This window comes from Camelus dromedarius, chromosome 27 (genome assembly GCF_036321535.1).
Source record: "Camelus dromedarius isolate mCamDro1 chromosome 27, mCamDro1.pat, whole genome shotgun sequence".
NCBI classification, from domain to species: domain Eukaryota; kingdom Metazoa; phylum Chordata; class Mammalia; order Artiodactyla; family Camelidae; genus Camelus; species Camelus dromedarius.
This window is the reverse complement of record NC_087462.1, coordinates 22,829,639-22,849,130: the sequence shown is the minus strand read 5'-3', so window position 1 is coordinate 22,849,130 and position 19,492 is coordinate 22,829,639. Positions and strand designations below refer to the sequence as shown.

Genomic DNA, 19,492 nt, shown 5'->3' with positions numbered 1-19,492 from the left:
AATGTGCATTTCCTATTCCTCCCTCCACCCACGGATAGAAACTGTTCTCACCAGGGTCTCTAACAAACACCTTGTTGGTAAATCCCTTGGTAGCATCTTATTCTTATCTTGCTTGATCTCCTGGCACCATTTAACAGTGTTAAATCTTAACAGATGCCTTAGTCTTGGGCTGTCATAACAAAGGACACAGACTGGGTGAAAAACAACAGGAATTTATTTCTCACAGTTCTAGAGGTTAGGAAGTCCAAGATCAAGGTCTCAGCTGATTCATTTCCCTGGTAGGGCTCCCTTCTTGGCTCACAGGCAGCCACTTTTCTTACTGTGTCCTCACATGACAGAGAGAGTCAGCTCTGCTCTCTCTTCCTCTTCTTACGTAGACATTAATCCCATGATGGGACCCCACCCTCTTGACCTCAACTAAATTTAGTTACTTCCAAATACTATCACATTGGGGGTTAGGGCTTCAACATATGTATTTTAGGGGGATACAACCATTCAGTCCATAACAGCAGGTTAATAAGGAATGCTTAAATAGACTTGCTAGTACTTTCCCCTGAAACAGATGAACTGCCCCCCATATCAGTGACACAACACATCAAGCAAGGGCAGGAGTGAGTGGTCTTAAGAATATTAATAACCAGTTTAGCATAAGCACCAAACAGGGGTAGGTACTGAAGTGAGAACAGAAACTGTCTAGGAACCTGCTGACCTTACAGGGTTAGGCTCCTCTCCAGCAGTCGAAGAGCATCGTCTCTGCAGATGGGCAGGGCAGGGGAAGAGCCCAGAAGCAGCTGTGCTGAGCATGCCTACCGCCTTCTCCCAAACTCCCAATTCAAAGAAATTACTTCTCTGGGGAGAAGTGAGTGAGGCTCAGCGAGAGAGCCTAACAGTGTGACTCCAGTCCTGTGTTTCAAGACCATTAGTGAATTATGAAATCAATTTATTAGATAGCAAATATATATGTAATGAAATAGAATATATATATGTATATATATAATGAAATAGAATAGAAAAGAACAGAGTGGAAAATAACATCCTTTTAAGAAATTTTAAGTGTGTGTGTGTGTGTGTGTGTACTGGGGTACCATGTAAAAAAATTTCTATACCTTTTTCATGCTTTTTGAATTTTCTCAACCCGATCTTCATACTTGCTTACTTGGACTTTGGCTATATCCACTCTGTTATTAACCCCATCCTCTGAGGTCTTTATTTCATGTATGACATTTTTCATATCTGGCTGTATAGTTCTTCTGTATGACTTTTTGTCCCTCCTTCATATTTCCCAAATCCTCTCTTTTCCTTTTTAGAGTGATACTTAAAATGTGTATTTTCATTTCCTGTCCTGCCTCGTCCGTTAACTCTGCTGTGTCTGGATACGGTCACCCTGTATGTTGTCTTTCCTTTGGGTGTGTCCTTCCACTGTCTCTTACCTACCCTGGGAGCTCCTGTTTCTTTGAGGCGAGGACTGAGTGCCTAGGGGAGGGGGGCAAAGCCCAAGTGTAGATTGAACTTTCCCTGCTGGGTTGGGAAGGAGACTCTCTGGTACTGTCCTGAGCAGACTCCTGCATCCCTGGAGAACTTCCCTGTACCTCTCTCTGCCCAGGTGAGACTCTTACAAGAAGCTGCCACCCATGGTTTTCATAACCTAGTGCCCAGGGTCTTGGGAAAGGGAAGAGAGGTAGTGGAAGAGAGGCTGCTAAGGTACAGGCCAGTTCACTGCCCTGTAGTTGTTTTTGACCAACGCCCCCTCTGCCCCACCACTCAGGCTCTAACCACCCCCACCTAGCCAATGCCTTCTCAATCTGCAGTCATGGTGTAGCCACAGCTATAGGGCTGACCAGGTTCTGTCCTGGGCAAGGTGGGGAAGAAGAAAGGGTACATCTATCTGAAAACTCTGATGGGGCTCTGTCTTCTGCTCTGGGCTGCCGTTGTCCACAGCCTAGCCCAGTCCTCTTCTGGTAGCTGCCGGGCTAGTTTCTCAGATCTGCCAGCTTCCCTGTGACTCTCAGGTGTCCGGCTGCCTGGGGCTGGCTTGGGCTATCTGCTGACTTGTCAGCTTATCTCCGCCTCAGAAAAGAGAAAACTGAAGCCTGGGGAGAGGAAGTGACTTCCCCAAAATAAGATAGTGAATGAATGATGCAGCTGAGGTTTGAACCAGTTCTGTGTGATTGCAAAACCAGGCTTTAAATATCCAGGATCCTCCTTTACAGTTGTTGGAAACTAGGTCCACTCATTGTATCAGACCTTTCTTCTGAAAAAGAAGTGAAACTCAAGAGTTTGGCTCTGAAGTCTCTCACATGTGTCTTCAGTTGGATTTTAGGGTGTTTCAGTTTCACAGACATAGCCACAGCTTCAGACATCAGTACGATGGAAGTCAGGGATAAAGTTGTCTTAGCCAGAGTCAGTAACTTCCAGGAAAGGCTTCAGTTTTCATTAACTTCTACCAATGAAATTAGTATCTATTCATTAATTTCCACTGATAAAATTATCAATCATTAATATCTATTAATGAAATTAAAATTTTTAATTTGGGGATAAGAATGAAACAAAGTGATCCTTTCTTAATGATTTATATAAGGGTGCAAAGTGCTGTTTCCTCCCCTGTGGACTGAGATGTGATGTGCGTGCCGTCCTTGTGATGATGGAGGGCAAGGTGTCAGCTTTGCTTCCACAGGGGTAAAAATTATGGCATATTTTAAAAATTCCCAATTTACAAAGTAACACTTGACAGGAAAAAAAATCGCACTGCAATGTAACTGTGCCATTTATAAGCTTATCATGGGCTTTATAAAAGACTAATTAATGGTGCCCTCAAGCAAGGTGGTCTGGTGATAGCACTCAAGTTTAAAGGGGCATGAAGTAAGCCTCTGTCAGTCCTGCCAGTAGGTCTGGCCAACAGTCAAATGCTGAAATCTGAAAGTCACAGCCCCCAGCCCGTATAGCCCTCCTAAGATGAACATTGATGGCAAGCTTTGAACTTGGGGTAGAAATGTGGGTAGATTTTTTTTCAACTTCGTTTGCTTCTTCAACTTTGTTGCTTTGTCATCTTTGTAAACTCTTTAAGGAAAAAAGAAGGCTTCCTTCAGGATGTGACATTTGAGCTGGCACCTCTCCAAGTGTCACTTCCCTTAGTGTAGAAGGTAAATGGTATTAGGATCACCTTACCTAGGGGAGGCAGGTGCGGCTTGCTCCCCTTTTTGGTTCTGCTACTAGTATGAAGCCTGCCTAACTCAGCTGTTCCTGGAAGAGGGTTCCTGCTCACGTTACCGCTTATTTTTCAAAAAAGATTTTTCTTTTTTCCTTTTTTTATACCCACGACCTCGTGCATGTGCTCTACACTGAGCTATACCCACCCACTTTCACTGTTTATTAACAGAGTGACTTCTCATCTCTTCAAACCTCAACTTCCCCTCTGTGAACGGGTTTGAGGGTGTCACTTTGCTATGCCATCTCCATCTGCCCTCAGCCTGTCACGGACCCACGCACAGAGCGCTGGTAAAGGGTGGCTTTTCCTCCTGGAGCTGGCAGGTTCCACCCACGGATCTGTGACCCTACCACCCCGCAGCGCAGCGAACATCCTGGGGCTTTCCCGATCGTGGACTACAACTCCCAGCATGTCCCAAGAGTCCTCTACTCCAACCCCGGCCAAGTCTCGCGTGAAATGACGCGGCCTCGAGAGGCTTTATCAGGAAAGCTGCCGGCGGCTCCGGCAGCTTTGCGCGCCGGCAGCTTTGCTCCCTGTTCGGTGCTCGGGGCCTACTGTGTCGCCACGGGCACAGCGCCGCTCACACCATGGCTTGGGTCTTGTTTACGCCACAGCCTCTTGAGAGACGTGGGTCCTCGGAGCATCTTTAGTGCCGGAGCTCGGGCTGCAGGCAGCTCCGCGGCGGCGGAAGAACAGGTAACCAAATGGGCCCGGCCGGGCCGAGGCTGATGGAGGGCGTGCCGCTGGCAGCTGCACCAAGGCCTGGCCCCGGGGTCTCTCGGTGCCTCTCGCGGTCTCTCTCCTCTCCTGTTACCTAGGCTCGGATCTTGGTCGGACCGCACTTTGCCTCTCTCACCCCGTTTTCTCGGCACCCCCGTGGGGTTTCTCTCTCATGATGCCTCTGCAGCCCTGGCACCGGGCCGCGCTTCTGCTTCCCCAGACCGGCCTAGGCCCGGACCCCCACTCCTCACCCTCACCTCGCAAGCCTCCTACTTGCCCTGCCCTCGGGGAACATTTGGCTTGTGCTAGGCCCCGGTCCTAATCTCCTTAGTTCTTCTCAGGCTCGCCGGGTGGGAGAGGCGGTTGAGTCAGCCCTGGCCTTTCGCATCCCGGTGGCATTGTCCTGTGTCTTGTGAAGGAGAAGTCAGAGCTCGGCGGGGGCGGGCGGGGGCGGGCTTTGGGAACTGGAAGGGGATGTGTCTGGGTCCGAAAGCTCCGTGGACCTGGCGGGTGGCGGAACTTTGGTTTCTGGGATGCTGTAAAGAACTAACGAGTTGGCTTTCTGAGCTCCATCAGGATAGAGGTGGCGGTGTAGCAGGTTGAAAAACAAGTAACTTGGCTTTCTGATGGCTTTGTTTGGATTCCCCTGTAAAATGGGGGCCTTACAGATGGGCCACTTATCTGTGACCTTGGACAAATCACTTCTGCTTTTTAGTTTCCTTTTCTTTAAATTGAGGCTAAACAGTGCCTGCTTTGCAGGGTTGCTGCAAGGGTTAAAATGCAAGATAAGTGTTGTATAAAACCCTTATGGGGGGAGGGTATAGCTCGGTGGTAGAGCGCGTTCTTAGCATGCAGGAGGTCCTGGGTTCAATCCCCAGTACCTCCATTAAATAAATACATACATAAATAAACCTAATTCCTCCCTACTACCCTCTGAAAAAAAACACCCCAAACAAACCCTAAAAAGTATCAGTCATTGATAGAAGCAAGGAAAGAATTTACCCATTGTGGTACCTAGCCCCTTACCGTGGGTCACGGGTAAAAAAAGCGAAATGAGTATGGTCCCTCTCACAAGGTTGTTAGGAGAAATACATGAAAGTACAGGAAGGAGTTTGGCAGACTCTGAAGGGCGGTTGCAATGCTGATTGTTTGTTGTTCTTAGAACTTCTGGAATGGATGGATTCTTCCGGAGCAGCTTTGCTAATTTGCAGCAGCTGGACAGTGTTCCTCGTTAATATCTGTCTGTCAGCCTAATCGTCACATCATTTCACCCTGGTAAGATGACCTTTTCACTGTGTAGAGTGTCTTTGTCATATCATGATGTTAAGTGACTGGTGCAGTGAGACCTTTGAATTTATCCTTTTTTCCCCCCCTCCGGCATATTTGTCACCCATTGGCTCTTTTATGTGTGTTCAACCTTGTATACAAGCCATAAAACTGTGTGTGCCTGTCAAAAGAACAGCACTGGAGCTATTCTTTGGTGTTCACTGTAAGAAAACGGCCTTTGTTATTTTTATTAGGTGGCAGGGACTCAGCTCCGAATTCTGTATAGAAAAAGCACCTGGATTGCGGTCTTACAATGGCTTCGAGACAACCAGAAGTACCTGGTAAACTTAATTCTTTTTGGTAAAGTTATGTTTTGCCCTTAGCATTTTAAGCTAGACAGAAACCACTTTTTCTGCACCATGTATTAATGGTTACTCTCTGCCACCAGGAGAGTATTTAGACTTAATAGATTTAAATATTATCTTATTAACCACCTAGCCAGGTTTCCTGGAAAGAGAACAGTCATTCCACTTAAAGGTGTGACAAATTTTTTACTTCCCTACGGTCTCAAAGGAAAATTCAGAATAAGTTGCATAGTTCTTGTAGTATGTACCAGAATGATTAAACTCACCTGCTTTTTAGTGGGGAGGAGGTGCGAGGGCAGGAGGTATGAAAGTCTGGCCAAAAAAGCATTAGCCTGATTCAAGGCAGATTGACAGTCATATGCGCACTGCAGCTTGAGTGTGCCCAGGGTCTGTAGAAAGTAGTAATTTCCGGGTTAGTGAAATCATCGACCCCTTGTTGGACTGTTTTAGTGGGAAGGGCTGGTGATTTAAAAAATCTGAATCATCCAATTTTTGGTTCTCAGTAAAGTGTAGTTGATAATCCCTGTCTCTGAGTGTTGCTGTAAAGATCAAAAACATAAAATACATGAAAATGAGAGTTAAAAATTAAATGAATGTGCATTACTGTCCCCCATTGTTTTTGGTCTCTATTTGTAGGAGTGTATTTTCTGGTAAATACTAGCAACTTTATTATTATTTTTTGGAAGGCTGTTGGGCTGACTGTTGGCAGGGATCTTTATGTTTTTGAAATTGCTCCCAAATTCAGTGTCGTAATAGGAGGCCCCCCCCCCCCCCCCCGTCTCCTAGCCTGGATATGTGTCTGGTCTCTAACTTCATCAGCGTGTGTTTTAGTTTGTCTTTCCTTGTCCTCTTGATTACCATGAAGTCCCTGTAACCATCCTGGCCGTAGGGTTGCACGTGTTAGGTTAGTGCCTGTGGTGTGGAGTGTGAGTGCCTGAGCGCTGGCTTAGATCTGTGTTCCAGCACTGCACACGGGCTGGCTGGGTGTTGCTTAAGATCTGTGCCTCAGTTGCCTGAGCTGGAAAATGGAAAAAATACCTGCTTAATGAGGGTTAGGTAAGATGAGGGGTGTAAGTGCCTGGCAGGGAAGGGTATGTGGTAATTATTATTTGCTTATGTGTTTGAGATAATTCATGGATAGTAAAATTCACCCAGTTGAAATCAACAGTTTAGTGATTAGTATATTCACAAACCACTGTCTAATTCCAGAACATCTTCCTTACACCAAAAAGAACACCTTATCCTATTACTAGTTACTCCTCATCCCCCAGGGTCCCTCCCCACCCCCCCCCAGCTCCTGGCAACCACTAATCCTTTCTGATTCTATGAATTTGTTATTGTTGTTAATATTAATCATAATAATAATGGTAGCTGCTGGGTCCCCTTGCTGTTTAAATGAAGTGTCTTTCCTGGTTTTAGATTTACTGCCCGCCACGTCAGTTAATGTCTTGGGGAGCATGATTATTTAATTTTAGTGACAGGAAAATGTCACCCTGAAGGCATGATATGGACATTAGTTCTGCTATGAAAGGAACAGCAAACAAACAAAATGAGCTTTGCTCCCTGGTCTGGCAGAGCCCAGCGTGCCCTTGAGGTGGGGCGCCTGCGTCACAGCGGGTGTTGGGCCGGTCAGTTCCAGTGGACGGGAAGGGATCCGAGGGTGAGGGTGCTTGTCAGCAGTTTTCTGTGATGGAAATTGGCTGTGCTGTTTAGGTCACACAGATCACTCAAAGCTAGTGAGAGTGCTGAACAGCATATTGTTTTAAAGATTTCTGGTAACAGTGGTCTCGTGTTCTTAGGGGAGGTGGGAAAGACAGGATTTGCCACCGCTGGCCTCCATTTCCTCATCTATGAAATGGGAACAAGATTTCATATCCTCAGTGCTGCCTGAGCTGAGAGTCTGGGCACTGCCACAGGGGCAGCTTCCAGGACACAAAGAACACAAGCCCTGAAGTCAGATAGGTTTGGGCTTCGGCCCCTCGCTGCACGGTGAAGTTGTGTGACCTGCTCAGGTAAACTTAAATTGAGCTTTGGCTCCCTGGTCCATAGAAATGGGTTAGGGCTGCTGTGGGGTAAGTGGAGGGTCCAAAGTGCCAGGCAGAGAGGAAGGGACTCGTGCCATTCCTTTTCCTTGGCTGGATTAGCTCTTCCAGAACGGGCTGTTCTCGCTGTGTCCCACCCAGAACAAGAGTGTTCCTGACCTTTCCTGCCTACAGGTTAGCTTAAAGCTGCGGATGCCCATCCTGACAGGTGTCTCTGTTCTTAGCTCTTGAGCCTAGTGGGCCTCTAGGCAAGATGTCCCTGCCCATCGGGATGTACCGCCGGGCATTCAGCTATGATGATGCCCTTGAGGACCCTGCGCCCATGACTCCTCCTCCATCGGACATGGGCAGCATCCCCTGGAAGCCGGTGATTCCAGAGCGCAAGTATCAGCACCTTGCCGAGGTATCTGTCCCCGCCAACCGCTGCTGGCAAGCCCGGCCCTTCCGTTCTGCTTCCTCTGCTCCGCAGCTGTCAGCAGCTCCTGGCACCCATAGAATTTAGAATTGGGCAGCCACCAATCCCAGTATGTTTTCTGTGCCTCAGCTGGAGTCGGTGGGCCTTTTTTTTCCTTTTTAAATCAAAACTAGAATGGCCATGGTGGGTGGGGGTACCGCTCAGTGGTAGAGTGCATGCTTGGCGTGCACAAGTTCCTGGGTTCAATCCTCAGTACCTCTATTGGGGGAAGAAGTTAAAAAAAAACATTAAAACTAGAATGGCGTATCTTCTGCTTGAGACACCCCCCCATCCCCTCTACACCCCCCACTCCCTTCCCCATTTCCACAGCATTAAATCCAAGCTCCTTAGTCTGGCTCTGCATGAGCCTGGTCCTGTCCCTCCAACACCATGATCCACCCGTGGAGGTTACCTAAGATTTCTTGTACTTAATAGGGTATTTGATGCCTCCGAGTCTTTGCTTCTCACTGCTCTGAGCGCCTGGAATGTTTACAGTCCCCATCTTGTCCTCTTCCTCCATCTGCCTGACAGATGGTGTCTTAAGTCTCAGCTCAAACATCTCTGTCAAGATTGTCCTCCGTCCTCCCAGTAAGACTGTCACCTCTCCTTTAGAGCTCTCCAGTGTACAGCAGACCCCTCTCATAATCCCCGCTACTTCCTCGGCCCCCACCAGCTTCCTCAGGGCAGGGCCATGCCTGAGTTTGTACTCCATCTGGTCTCTAGCAGAGGACTTGGCAGAAAGTGGGTTCCAAAAAAATGCCCGCTAAATGATTAGGGGGGGAATTGGCCGTTCCTGAACTCGTGCTCTGCCTTTTCTCGTGCTGTTCCTCCTGCCTCAGATGCCCTTCCACACCACCTCCTCCCTCAGGCCCTTCCTGACCCACGCACATCCCTCCTCACGCCCCGATCTGCTCTCACCACCCTTCTGTGCAAGTTGGGCTTCGTGGGTTCTTACACGCTTGTTGCAGGCTGTTACCGAAGCCTGCGCTTCCTGACGGCAGGGGCTGTGTCTGTCTTGCCTCTGACCCTCCAGCCACCCAGAGTGCAAGAAAGCGGGTACTGTTGCCTGAATCAGCCAGGCCCGCCCAGTTCAGATGAATCCTTTTAACCTGTAGCTACAGTTTGGCTTCACTTTGAGCTTTGTGACAGCTCAGGTCCTGACAGCAAGTACCAGTAAGCACCTGCTTAGGCAGACCTGGGTGTGAGTCCCCGAGCAGCGTGTGTGCTGGCAGTGACCCTGGGCACACAGCCTCACCCCTGCGCCGCAGTGTCTCCATCTGAGAGATGAGAATGCTTTCTGTCCTGGAGGTGTTGTGGGGATTAGGGAGGACCAGAAGGCTTTGCACATAGAAATGTGGAGCCGATGCTGTGACTCCTGGCTCCCAGCCTAACTTTCACTCGGAAGAGCGTGTTTGATCTTTCCCTTCTAATGAGTAGCCCCCTCCCCCCATCCCCAACCCCAAGCTCTCAGAACAGGGCGCTCCTTTCTATGAAAGCGTCCCCTCCAGCTCCGGGGTAAATTCCCTATATCCCTGTATCCCTTATCTACTGAAACCCAACCCAGTCAGCTGTGGAGGTGGAAACATTTTGTGTGAAAAGTACTGGCAGTTCCAGGAGAAGGGGACCCTGGCAGCCTGCCTGTGGCGCCAAAGCAGCAGGCTCAGGGGACTGGAGCCAAAAATCAGGCAGGCTCCTGAGAGGGCTTCGAAGAGCCGCTCTCCGTTTGCACTCACAAAGGCTGCTGCGTGCTTCGCTGGGCAGAGGAGAGGCTTCCGGTTCTCTGCTGCGCCCCGGCGGGGACAGCTGACGGTTTGGAACAACTGCTGTCTGTGCAGAGCTCAGCTGGAGCCACCGCACGCGTTCTTCCGCTGGTCCCGGCGCGCCCCATCCCAACCGGCAGCCGCGTCCCCAGGGAGGAAGCACAGGCCCAGCTTTTTAGTCCAGTGAGCTGAGAAGTTTAAATCCTGTCTTGAAGCAGGGACACAGCTTCTCAGTACTTCCTTCTGCTCCCCTCCTTTCTGCCATCTTTTCCTCTCAGTTCCTTTGGAGAAGCAGAGAACGGAGAATCAAGCCCGTTCTCTGCTCTCGCTTAGTCCTGAGCATGGGTGTCCCTGTTTTTAGATTTCAGAAGGTGGCCTGCTCCAGCTGGCCCATGTTAAAATGAGGAGCTACGGAGACTTGGGGGTTTGTTTTAAAAGACCATTCCTTGAACCTTTAGAGCAGTGGGCCTCAAAGCGTGGTCTTAGCGGCATCAGCACCTCATGGGAAGTCGTTAGAAACAGATCCTTGAGCCCCGCCCCAGGCCTAGGGACTCGGTCCTGGGTTGGGGTCCAGTGGTCTGTCTGAGGAGCCCTCCAGGGGGTTCTGGTGCTCGGCCAAGTTTGAGAAGCGCCTCGGGAATGCAGTGATTAGTTAAGGAGAAGCATGCCTTGTGCCTGGTACACAGGCGGTGCTTAGCAGTGGGTCTTCTGAATTCTTGGAGGCACAGCAGTGCAGTATATTGGACACAGTCTGGGAAGATAATAGACCTCAGAGCTTCAGATTCTGTCTCTCCCACTTTTATAAACACAGGCTGTTCATGTAATGTCTTACTGGTGGTCACTGTGGATAGTACGTATCTGACCAGGTGAAGATGACCAGCCCCCCGTGTATCTGAGCACTCCCAAAGGAGTGAGCTGAGTGTGTGACTCCCTGGCCCTGCTCAAGTGCCTCCTTACCCCTCTTGAACAGGTGGAGGAAGGAGAGGCCAGCGTCTCCTCCCTTGCTGTGCCCCAGCCATCGGCCACCGACAGCACGGACAAGGTCCCCGTGGTGAAGGCTAGAGCTACCCGTGTCATCATGAGCTCTCTGATCACAAGTAAGCGCTCTGCACCCTCACGGCAGTGAAGCCGGGGCAGCCCAGCTGCGGGGGCTTCTGCCAAGACGCCTGCCCTAGCGTGTCCTAACCGTGCCTGGCAGAGGTCAGTCTGGCTCTGGGTCACCAGTGTTGAGGCTGCATTTAGGTGGAAAATCTGCCCAGCGTTAAGCGTCTGAGTTGATTTAGGCGCACTCCCGCTGCTTTGTTGACAGTCTCATTTTCCCACGTCCATCATGTGGCCTTAGCAAGTGACGGAACTGTGGAGACTGCTTCCCCTCCACGAGGTGGGGGAGCTGGCTGGCGGTGGAGGGGAGGATGGCCCCAGCGGCCGGGAGCTGCTGCGGGCTGCTGTCGCAAGTGCTGCTGGAGAAGGCAACGCTCTGAGGCATCTCCCACCTGCCCTGCACTGATTTTTGTTTTTTTAATTAAATGGCTCAAAGTTGTTCCTCTTCCTGGACCTTGAGGCAAGTTTGGTGCCTCCAGCATCTTTAGTCTTGAGAATATGTGATTTGTGGTCCTGATAAGACTGGAAACAAGAGAGCTTGCATTTTTTTTTTTTAAAGCCTTATAACAACTAAACCAAACTTGTTGGTTCTGCTGGGGGACGTGAACAGTCCTTAGATGCACAGCTCTGCTCGTGGGCAGCAGCCCCTGCCAGGGCATGGGGAGCCCTTGTTCATCTGCTCTGGGAGGGCAGCAGTTTGTCTTGGGCGATTCCTGGGGAGTTTACCCGAGAAACTAAAGTCCAAATGCTTACTTGGACTCTTTCTTATTCACACATAAGCGCACTATTTGAATCAGCAACTACTACTTGCCTGTTGCAAGCTGGGCATGTGTTCTGGCCACGTTAGGGGGTGTAGTCATTGTTCTTTTAGTGCAGGTATAACTTCTTTATTGAAAACAGTTTTCCAACAGCGTAGAATGTTGTAACACCCCGGTAGCTACTGCTGTCACTCAGATGCTTACTTGGCTTAGTCAGTTCCACGTATATGCATATTTTTATATAATTGCAGATATAATAGACAAACCATTCTGTTTTTTTCAGTTAATACTGCCGTGAACTTTTGATGTTGCTATAGTCTTAAAAAAAAAAAAGCTGCATTTAAAACCCCAGGATTGGCATACCGTATTCATTAAATCCTTTCCTGCTTTTAAAATTTTCAGGTGACTACCTGGCAAGAAACGTCTTTATACATTTAGTGGTTTGTTTTCTTTTTCCCTTTTGCTTCTATTTCTGATGGAAGTAAAATGGTTCCTTAGAAGAGGAATGACTAAGTCATAAAGGACATCCGGCGTCTGGACTTTTGGTCCACAGCTGCCACAGTCCTGTCCACAGGGGTGTGTCGTGTGTGTAAGACTCAGAAACCCCGCTGTCAGTCGTTCCAAGGTGCAACTGACAACTGATTATGAAATAATAGGTCAGACCGACCCGGCCTCAGCCCGGTTTGCCTGCTGCGCCAGCCCCGTCACGGGCAGTTTCACACACGGGAAGTGGTGGATCAGTAAACTTTGGCTCGTTCAAGGCACATTCTTTCTGGTTTGGATCTAATTGGTACCTCGGTGCCATCCAGCCTCAATGTGGCCCCTTTCTCTTTGGTGGAAGGTCTTAATGAGGGTGGTCTCTCAGAGGAAAGTTTATATTTGGAGAACTTGCACTGTTTCTGAATGTCAGCTGCCTTCTTCATGTTGCATTTCTAAATACAAAGAAAATGCCACAGGGTACCGAGGAGAGGAAGCGAACGAGTGTTTCCCTGGAGGTTATCCGGCTGCCCCTTTAGGGGTGAGCTGTTCTTTAGCTTGCTGTGTGCGAAGGCTTCTTTCTGCTCAGGGAAGCTTTGTGGGAGGTCCAGAATCTCTGCTACGAGGCCTGTCTGGGAGCAGCCTCCTTCTCGGGGGGCCAGTGTGGTCTCCGGGGGAGAACAGTGGACATCTGTGTTGATGTCCCCCGGTTTTGATGGGACAGGGGGATGGGCATGATGGTCATCTCCTCTGTTCCCAGAACAGACCCAGGAGAGCATTCACCGTTTTGAGCAACAGGCAGGGCTGAGAGATGCTGGCTACACACCCCACAAGGGCCTTACCACCGAGGAGACCAAGTACCTTCGAGTGGCAGAAGCACTCCACGTAAGCTTGTTTCTTAGGGACTTTAAAAAAACAAAACCCTCACCATTCATGGCTTGAGATGTGGCTGGGATTTAGAAGTTACCAGCTCAGCTAGCTAGCTGGGGTGGTGGGGAGTGGTGGAAAGGGGACTGAGCGAGGCGTTTGAACTGGTTCAGTCCCTCCTGCGGTCGTGCTCTCTCGCTGACCGCCCCGGGGCTCTCAGCCTTCCCTGTCTGCACGGCGAGGGGATCTGTGCCGCCTGCTTCTGGTTCGGAGGATCAGATGAGACTCCAGGGTTACACGTGTCGTGTGTGTGTGTGTGTGTGTGTGTGTGTGTGTGTGTGTGCGCGCGCGCAGCGCGCGTGCTATGACCAGTGACGCCGCTGCAGACCACTTTGTGCACTAGAGTGATGGGCGCCGAGGGAGAGGGAGGAGGCTCTGGCACAAGGGTGACGCTAGCTGGGAAGGAATGTTAGGCCCTGCATTTAATTAAAAAAAAAATTAAAAGCGAATGTGTAATTGGAATTTTTTTTTCTCTTTCATTTCTAAACTTGGAATGAGTGAAGAAGACTTTTTGGTAAGGTTAACGATGCCCGGACAGTTGTGTGAGTGAAATAGTTCCATGTGGCTCTTTTCCAGGGAATACAGCTCATACTTAATACTGTTTCCCGGCGTATGACCCACTTGCGTTCACTTCCTCTTCATACTCGTTCTTTGAGGGAGATGCTACTCTCTGTGTTTTATAAATGAAGAAACTGAGGTCCAGGGTGATGTATTTAACCAGTCGCAGTACCTGAACTCAGGTCTCCTGCTGGCCCGTTGGTTTCCCCCACATTCCATAGCTGTCGGAGGACCTGGCTCCTGAGGGCCTCAAAGGAGGCTCGTGTTGTACCTTGTAAGAAACTCACGCTCATGTGGAGTGAGTGGCCCGTGGCAGGGCTGGAGGACATCGTGGACGGCTGCATCTTGTAGGGAGTGTCCCAGACGATTTTTGCACGCTGAGCTTAAACACCTCTGCCCGGGTTGGTCAGGGCTGGGTTGGTGACGAGCTCGAGCCCTCAGATAAGACAGATGCATCCACGGCGGGATGCTGTCGGCCTCTGACACTGAGGACTTTCCAGGATCGGTGTGTGTCAGAATTTCAGGTGCACAGTTCACCCTGTATCCTGGCAGAAATGAATTTGGCCCGTTGTCTGCATCTCAGCCCACAGGAGTAGAACCCGCGGATGGTGAATGCCAGGGCACGTGACTTGGCATGGTGAGCGTTTGAGAAAATCCAGGCAGTCATTCGTTTGAAATGTAGCTCGGGCTAAGCACTGGCTTGTCGGGCCTGGAGCATGGAGGCCATGCGGGAGCCTTGACCTGGGAGAAGTGAGAAGCCAGACGTCTGTTTGCGGAGCTGAGGGCACACAGAGTGACTGGCGCTGGGAGGGAAGGTTGCACAGGGAAGCGTTTAGCCGGAGAGGATTAGCGCGCCTGAGCCTGGGCGCTGAGAGACTGGGAGCGGCAGGTGGCGTCCACGGTGGGCCAGCGGCGGGAGGCCTGTGGCTTGGGCTCTGGCTCCTCCGCGACTGGCCGGGTGAGTGTGGGAACAGGAGAAGCTCTAGTGTGCTATTTGGCACAGAGACGTTTGAGATGTGTTGTAGAATGACTGCGTTTTTTTAAAAGATGGAATTCTATCTAGTATGGCAAAATCAAAGGAACATCTATCCTATAATCCAGAATTTCTCCACCTATGACTGTTTTCCTTTTGCCTGAAGTTTGTGTGAACCGGGTGGTTTATACGCAAACTTAGCTGTTGTGTATTTGCTCTGATTTTTTAAAAAGTCTCTCCCCTCACCCATCCGCACAGAAGCTGAAGCTGCAGAGCGGAGAGATGACAAGAGAGGAGAAGCAGCCGGCCTCAGCCCCGTCCACTCCCAGCAGTAGCCCCCACTCCTCCCCCAAGCAGAAGCCCAGGTGAGCCCTTCCCGGGACTCTGAGCAGCCCGGGGCCGAAGGACCACCGGTACCGCGTCCAGCCGCTGCTCCCAGCCCCTCAGCGCCCACATCAGCCTGTGGCTTCTGAGCCAGAAGGGGGAGCTGACAGTTCCCAGTCTGCACGTGTAGAAGGCTACATACACCAGCGTCCGTTTTCTTCTTTCTCTTGCAGAGGCTGGTTCACTTCCGGTTCCTCCACAGCCTTACCTGGCCCCAGTCTTAGCACCATGGATTCTGGAAGTGGGGATAGAGAGAGAAGCTCGGCAGATAAATGGAGCCTTTTTGGACCAAGATCCCTCCAGAAGTCTGATTCGGGTAAGGCGGCCCCTTCACACAAGAACGCGGTGAGGCAGGCGCTGTGCCGTGTGTGCTGGGAGCCCCCCCGCATTTTGAAATCACTTGCTCTGTGCGTCCCTTCTGTAGGAGGTTTTGCCACCCAGGCCTACCGAGGCGCCCAGAAGCCCTCTCCCGTGGAGCTGATGCGCGTGCAGGCCACGCGCATGGCTGAGGACCCAGCAACATTCAGGCCGCCCAAGATGGACATCCCGGTGACAGACGGGAAGAGACAGCTGCCGCGGACCCACGACCTCAAAGCCCGCGACTTGAATGTTCTCACACCCACTGGCTTTTAGAGCGCTTTCCGTCCCGGGGACTCTGGACAGAGGGTGCCCTGTGCCCAGCTCCCCTTTAACTTGGCTCTGACATAGGAAAGGTTTTCTTGTTTTTGTTTTTGTTTTTCCAGATCTCTTAAACTGAGGCTAGAGCTGGAGACATAATTGGTTTTTGAGAAACATCAGTGCAAATCTTGTCCTTGTGTGGAAGAAGCCATTGTGCGTCGCTTTAATTGAGACTCAGTAAACTCAGCAGTGATGTGTGGGGGGCCTCACGCCCTGTTTGTACCCTTTCCCTGCACAAGAACTCGGCTCGTTGCTGACTAGGTAGATAACGTTTGTGTTGTTCTAGAACCAAGGCTTTTTGATTCCTTTCCCGCCGTCCACGTGAGCCCTGGCCGATCACGGAGCAGAGGTGCTCACTGACCAGCGCTGGCCCTCGTGGCTGTGCTCCAGCCTTGTCAGGTGGGGGCCCTCCGATCTGCCTGAGGTCCGAGTGCGGTTAAGAGCCAGGCCTGGCAGGGAGCTGCTCCTCTGGGCGGAAGCCGGGGTCTCCTGGCTTTTCGGTTGGCCTAGTGGATCGCTTGTTCCGCAGCCACTTCCTCCTGTGTGTGGCGCCTCCCGGGCCGGCGCTGTTGGGGGCATGCTTCTCTCTCATGTGTCACAGAACAAACACTAGTCTGACAGACCCTTTGTTGCACTTTAAAGTGACATTAATTTAACTCCATTGGTTGAAAACTTCTGAAGGGAGCAGATTCAGCCTGCTGGTGTGGTGTAGACAAACGGACGTTCAGCTTCCTTAAAGAAGGCGGCAGCTGCAGCTGGAGTGTAGTCTTGAGGTTCACGTGTAACTGCTGTCACCTTATATGTCACCTTGTATCGATTTTCTTGTTCAGGGCCTGAAACTTTTTTTTTTTTTTCTGGGAGGTGGAAGAATTAAACATTTTTCTATATGTCCCTCCACATGAGCTCATACCTTGTAAACACGTGTCTTACTGAGGAGAGGAGCCAGGGAGACCGCCGCCTCCTTTCGCCTCGCTGTGCACATGTCCAGTCACTGTCCTGCCGCCGGCTCAGGCTCCTGCTGTCTGTGGCCTTGGACGGTAAGGAGCTGAGCTGACCTTCCCACTGAGACGCCCTGGGGTCTAAAAGGATCAGAACAATTAATTTATTTGTGTCTTCTGTTATGCTTGTTACCTCTTACCTGTTTTGACAATAAAAATCCTTATTACTTTCTCAAAGGCGGCTGGCAGTGTTTTTTTTTTTTTTTGTCCTGTTAAGAGTCGTGACTCCATTCTGCCTCCTCGCAGTGGTGGGACCTAAGCATGATACGCTTGGTATTTTCAAAAACCATTGCCTTTTTATTGTATCCTTTTAACATCAGATTTTTTTGTAACACACAATCCTTTTGTTTCTAACCCCCCCGTCATTACATTAGATCTTAATAGACTGGCCACAAAGTCAAATTCTTCAGCAACAGAACAGGTCCGATGTAGGATGCCTCTGTTCCATTAGGGAGAGACGAATGTGTCTTTCTCTTCTGAAACAGGCTGTCAGTACCGTGAATGACATAGCACTGATGTCCAGGATTTGTTCAGCACAGGGATTCTTTTTTCACATCTTGAATGGAAATGTTAAACATATAGTGCATATAGTATTACCTGTTTCAAAAAAAGTATACATAAATAATTTATTAAAAAATATATACACCTTATATATTTAAGCCGTCTGAGAACAGGCTAGGATAGGATTATTCAAAAAAAAAAGATATTTACTAAAGAGTTAGAAAGTTGTTACAGCCTATAGATAAATAAGACAGGTTTGGTCCTGTACGATTTTGAACTACTTTCTGTACTTGGAGGATTTCCAAGCAGCTGGAGATGGAGTTCAGGAGGTATCCTTGGTGCTCAGGGCTCGGCAGGCCCTCAGGGGCTGCTCCAGGGCTTTGGAGAGGGCTCCGCATCGGGGTTCAGGTCGGCGGCGTAGAAGAGCAGGAGCTTCAGCAAGTGCACTTTGTCTTGGAGCTGCGGCACCAGTGGCTCCCCCAGCGTCTGGACCAGGCGGCTGCGGAAGGCCTCGATCTGCTTCTCCACATCCACCACCGTGATGTCGTCTCCTTGCTGCGGCTTCGGCTTAATCCTTTTGATGATTAGGTCTTTCCGGTCGATCACTGAGCTCCGTAAGTGCTCTGCAAGAGGGAAAAAGGCAGCTGAGCCGCTCTGAACTGCTTCCTAGCCTTTACGGCTCTGGAAAGATGAAGTCCAGCTTTGGTGGGCAGGGTCTGGGCAAAGCCTTGCTGACCGGTTACTAGGACACAAGTCAAACGCTGTGTTAGTGCCCGTGGTAACTCCATCTCCAAAAGCTCCTCTGTTCTTGTTTCTCTCTGGACCTCAAGTTACACATATTTAAAAAAAATTGTATTTCATTTTAGTTTTTTCCCTTTGTTGATTTAAACAATGAACCTATATTAAATAATGAAACTATATTTCAAATTGATGTAACCACTTGGAAAAATACTCATGTGAATATTGAATATCTTCAGGGAGATTTGTTCTAAGTATGTAAAGAACTACAAAGAAATACTAAACTTTACTTGGTTAAGTTTGTTGTGATATGGTTTATTGTAATTCTTTTGAAAAGAAACCACTTTGTATGTCTCATAGGATAGACCAGATGGATAAATATATTTGTGTTGTTCAGAATGAGGGCTCTCACTGTGGGAGAAGAGAGGTTCATTTATAGAAGAGGAGAGGGAGAATTCTGTAGGAGTGGAGACTGAGGCAGCAGCATGAACTTACATTTAAACAATACATGCGCAGCTCTGCTGTCAGAAAGGGCCTGGAAGCAATGATAGCTGACTGCTGTCCCAGTGGCCACCTGCATACTTAGCACCCAGATCTTGGTTTCTAAACACTATTCCCCACTTCCCACCAAGGAACTGGACATTTTTTGGAGAAAAGGCTGATTCTAGGACCATGGCAAAGAAATAACAAGGCGCACCTGGAACACCTCTGACAAGAAATTGAGGATTGAAATGCTCAAAACCTGATGGGAACACGTCAAAAGGTCAAAGAAGTCAGCTTGAAGAGGGTTCCTGTTGGCCACATTTTGGACGTGATCATAAAAAATGACAAAAGTGGATTATAACGCATTGAATTTTAAAAAGCCCTAAATCCATAGTAAATAAAAAGGCGCAGGGAAAAGGGAAAGGTCCTTCCAGAAGAAGGCCAGTTAAGAAATGTAGAAGGAATGTATCTAGAAAGTGACCGCTTTTCAAGCTACTAAATCGATTCAGGTAACAACCATCGATGAACGCTAAAGCCATGGAGTGAAAGGCTGAATGGGACATTCAGTCTCACAGTTTGACCCTCTGGATTCCCTACTAATAACGAGAATAGCGGAGAAATCCGATGGACACTCCCTTAACCACATGATCAAACTTAATCAAACTGACGCCACCGCCTCCCGACGCCCCGCGCAGGGCAGGGCTGTGCACCCTCACCTGCTCGGTGTTCTTGCTGCGCACGAGAAAGCAATGGGACAACCTCAGTTACGGGGCGTTCTACAAAATAACTGGTCTGGACCCTTCAGAAGGGTCCATATTATGAAAGACAAGGCCTGGGAGCTATGTCAAATGACAGGAGACAGAGGAGCGTGACACCCAAGCCCGGTGTACAATCTGACTGAATCCTGGCTCAAACCCGCACACCTAGAAAGGGTATTCTGGGACATAAGAGATGCTATTTCATCAAGGAAAGATTTCTTGAGTGGGATAATGGAGAGTGGTACGCAGGAGAATATTCTTATTCTTAAGCTGAAGTATTTAAGCAAGAAGGATTATGACAGCACAACTTACTCTCAATGGGTTCAGAAAAAAAAAAAAAGAAAGA

The 19,492-nt window shown here is 49.4% G+C and overlaps 2 protein-coding genes across 5 annotated transcripts in view; one reads left to right on the top strand and one right to left on the bottom strand.

Moving 5' to 3' along the window:
- Positions 1–3,675: 3,675 nt before the first annotated feature.
- On the top strand, positions 3,676–16,843 carry KIAA1191 (KIAA1191 ortholog). Of its 4 annotated transcripts, XM_031437833.2 has the most exons (10): positions 3,693–3,901; positions 5,088–5,200; positions 5,446–5,532; positions 7,356–7,568; positions 7,823–8,001; positions 10,783–10,909; positions 12,909–13,033; positions 14,865–14,971; positions 15,164–15,306; positions 15,415–16,843. In XM_031437833.2, the coding sequence occupies exons 5-10, from the start codon at positions 7,852–7,854 to the stop codon at positions 15,621–15,623; spliced, it is 861 nt and encodes a 286-aa protein (XP_031293693.1). In that variant the 5' UTR covers positions 3,693–3,901; positions 5,088–5,200; positions 5,446–5,532; positions 7,356–7,568; positions 7,823–7,851; the 3' UTR covers positions 15,624–16,843. The 4 variants fall into 4 exon arrangements, with proteins under 4 accessions (XP_010990708.1, XP_031293693.1, XP_010990709.1 ...); XM_010992406.2 differs by lacking the exon at positions 7,356–7,568 and having other exon boundaries at positions 3,676–3,901; XM_010992407.3 differs by lacking the exons at positions 5,446–5,532; positions 7,356–7,568.
- SIMC1 (SUMO interacting motifs containing 1) overlaps positions 16,455–19,492 on the bottom strand; it is a 56,841-nt gene continuing 53,803 nt past the window's right edge. Inside the window, exon 10 of the mRNA XM_031437832.2 lies at positions 16,455–17,790. Coding sequence (XP_031293692.2) covers positions 17,528–17,790 — 263 coding nt within the window. The 3' untranslated portion in view covers positions 16,455–17,527. The remainder of the gene's footprint in view (positions 17,791–19,492) is intronic.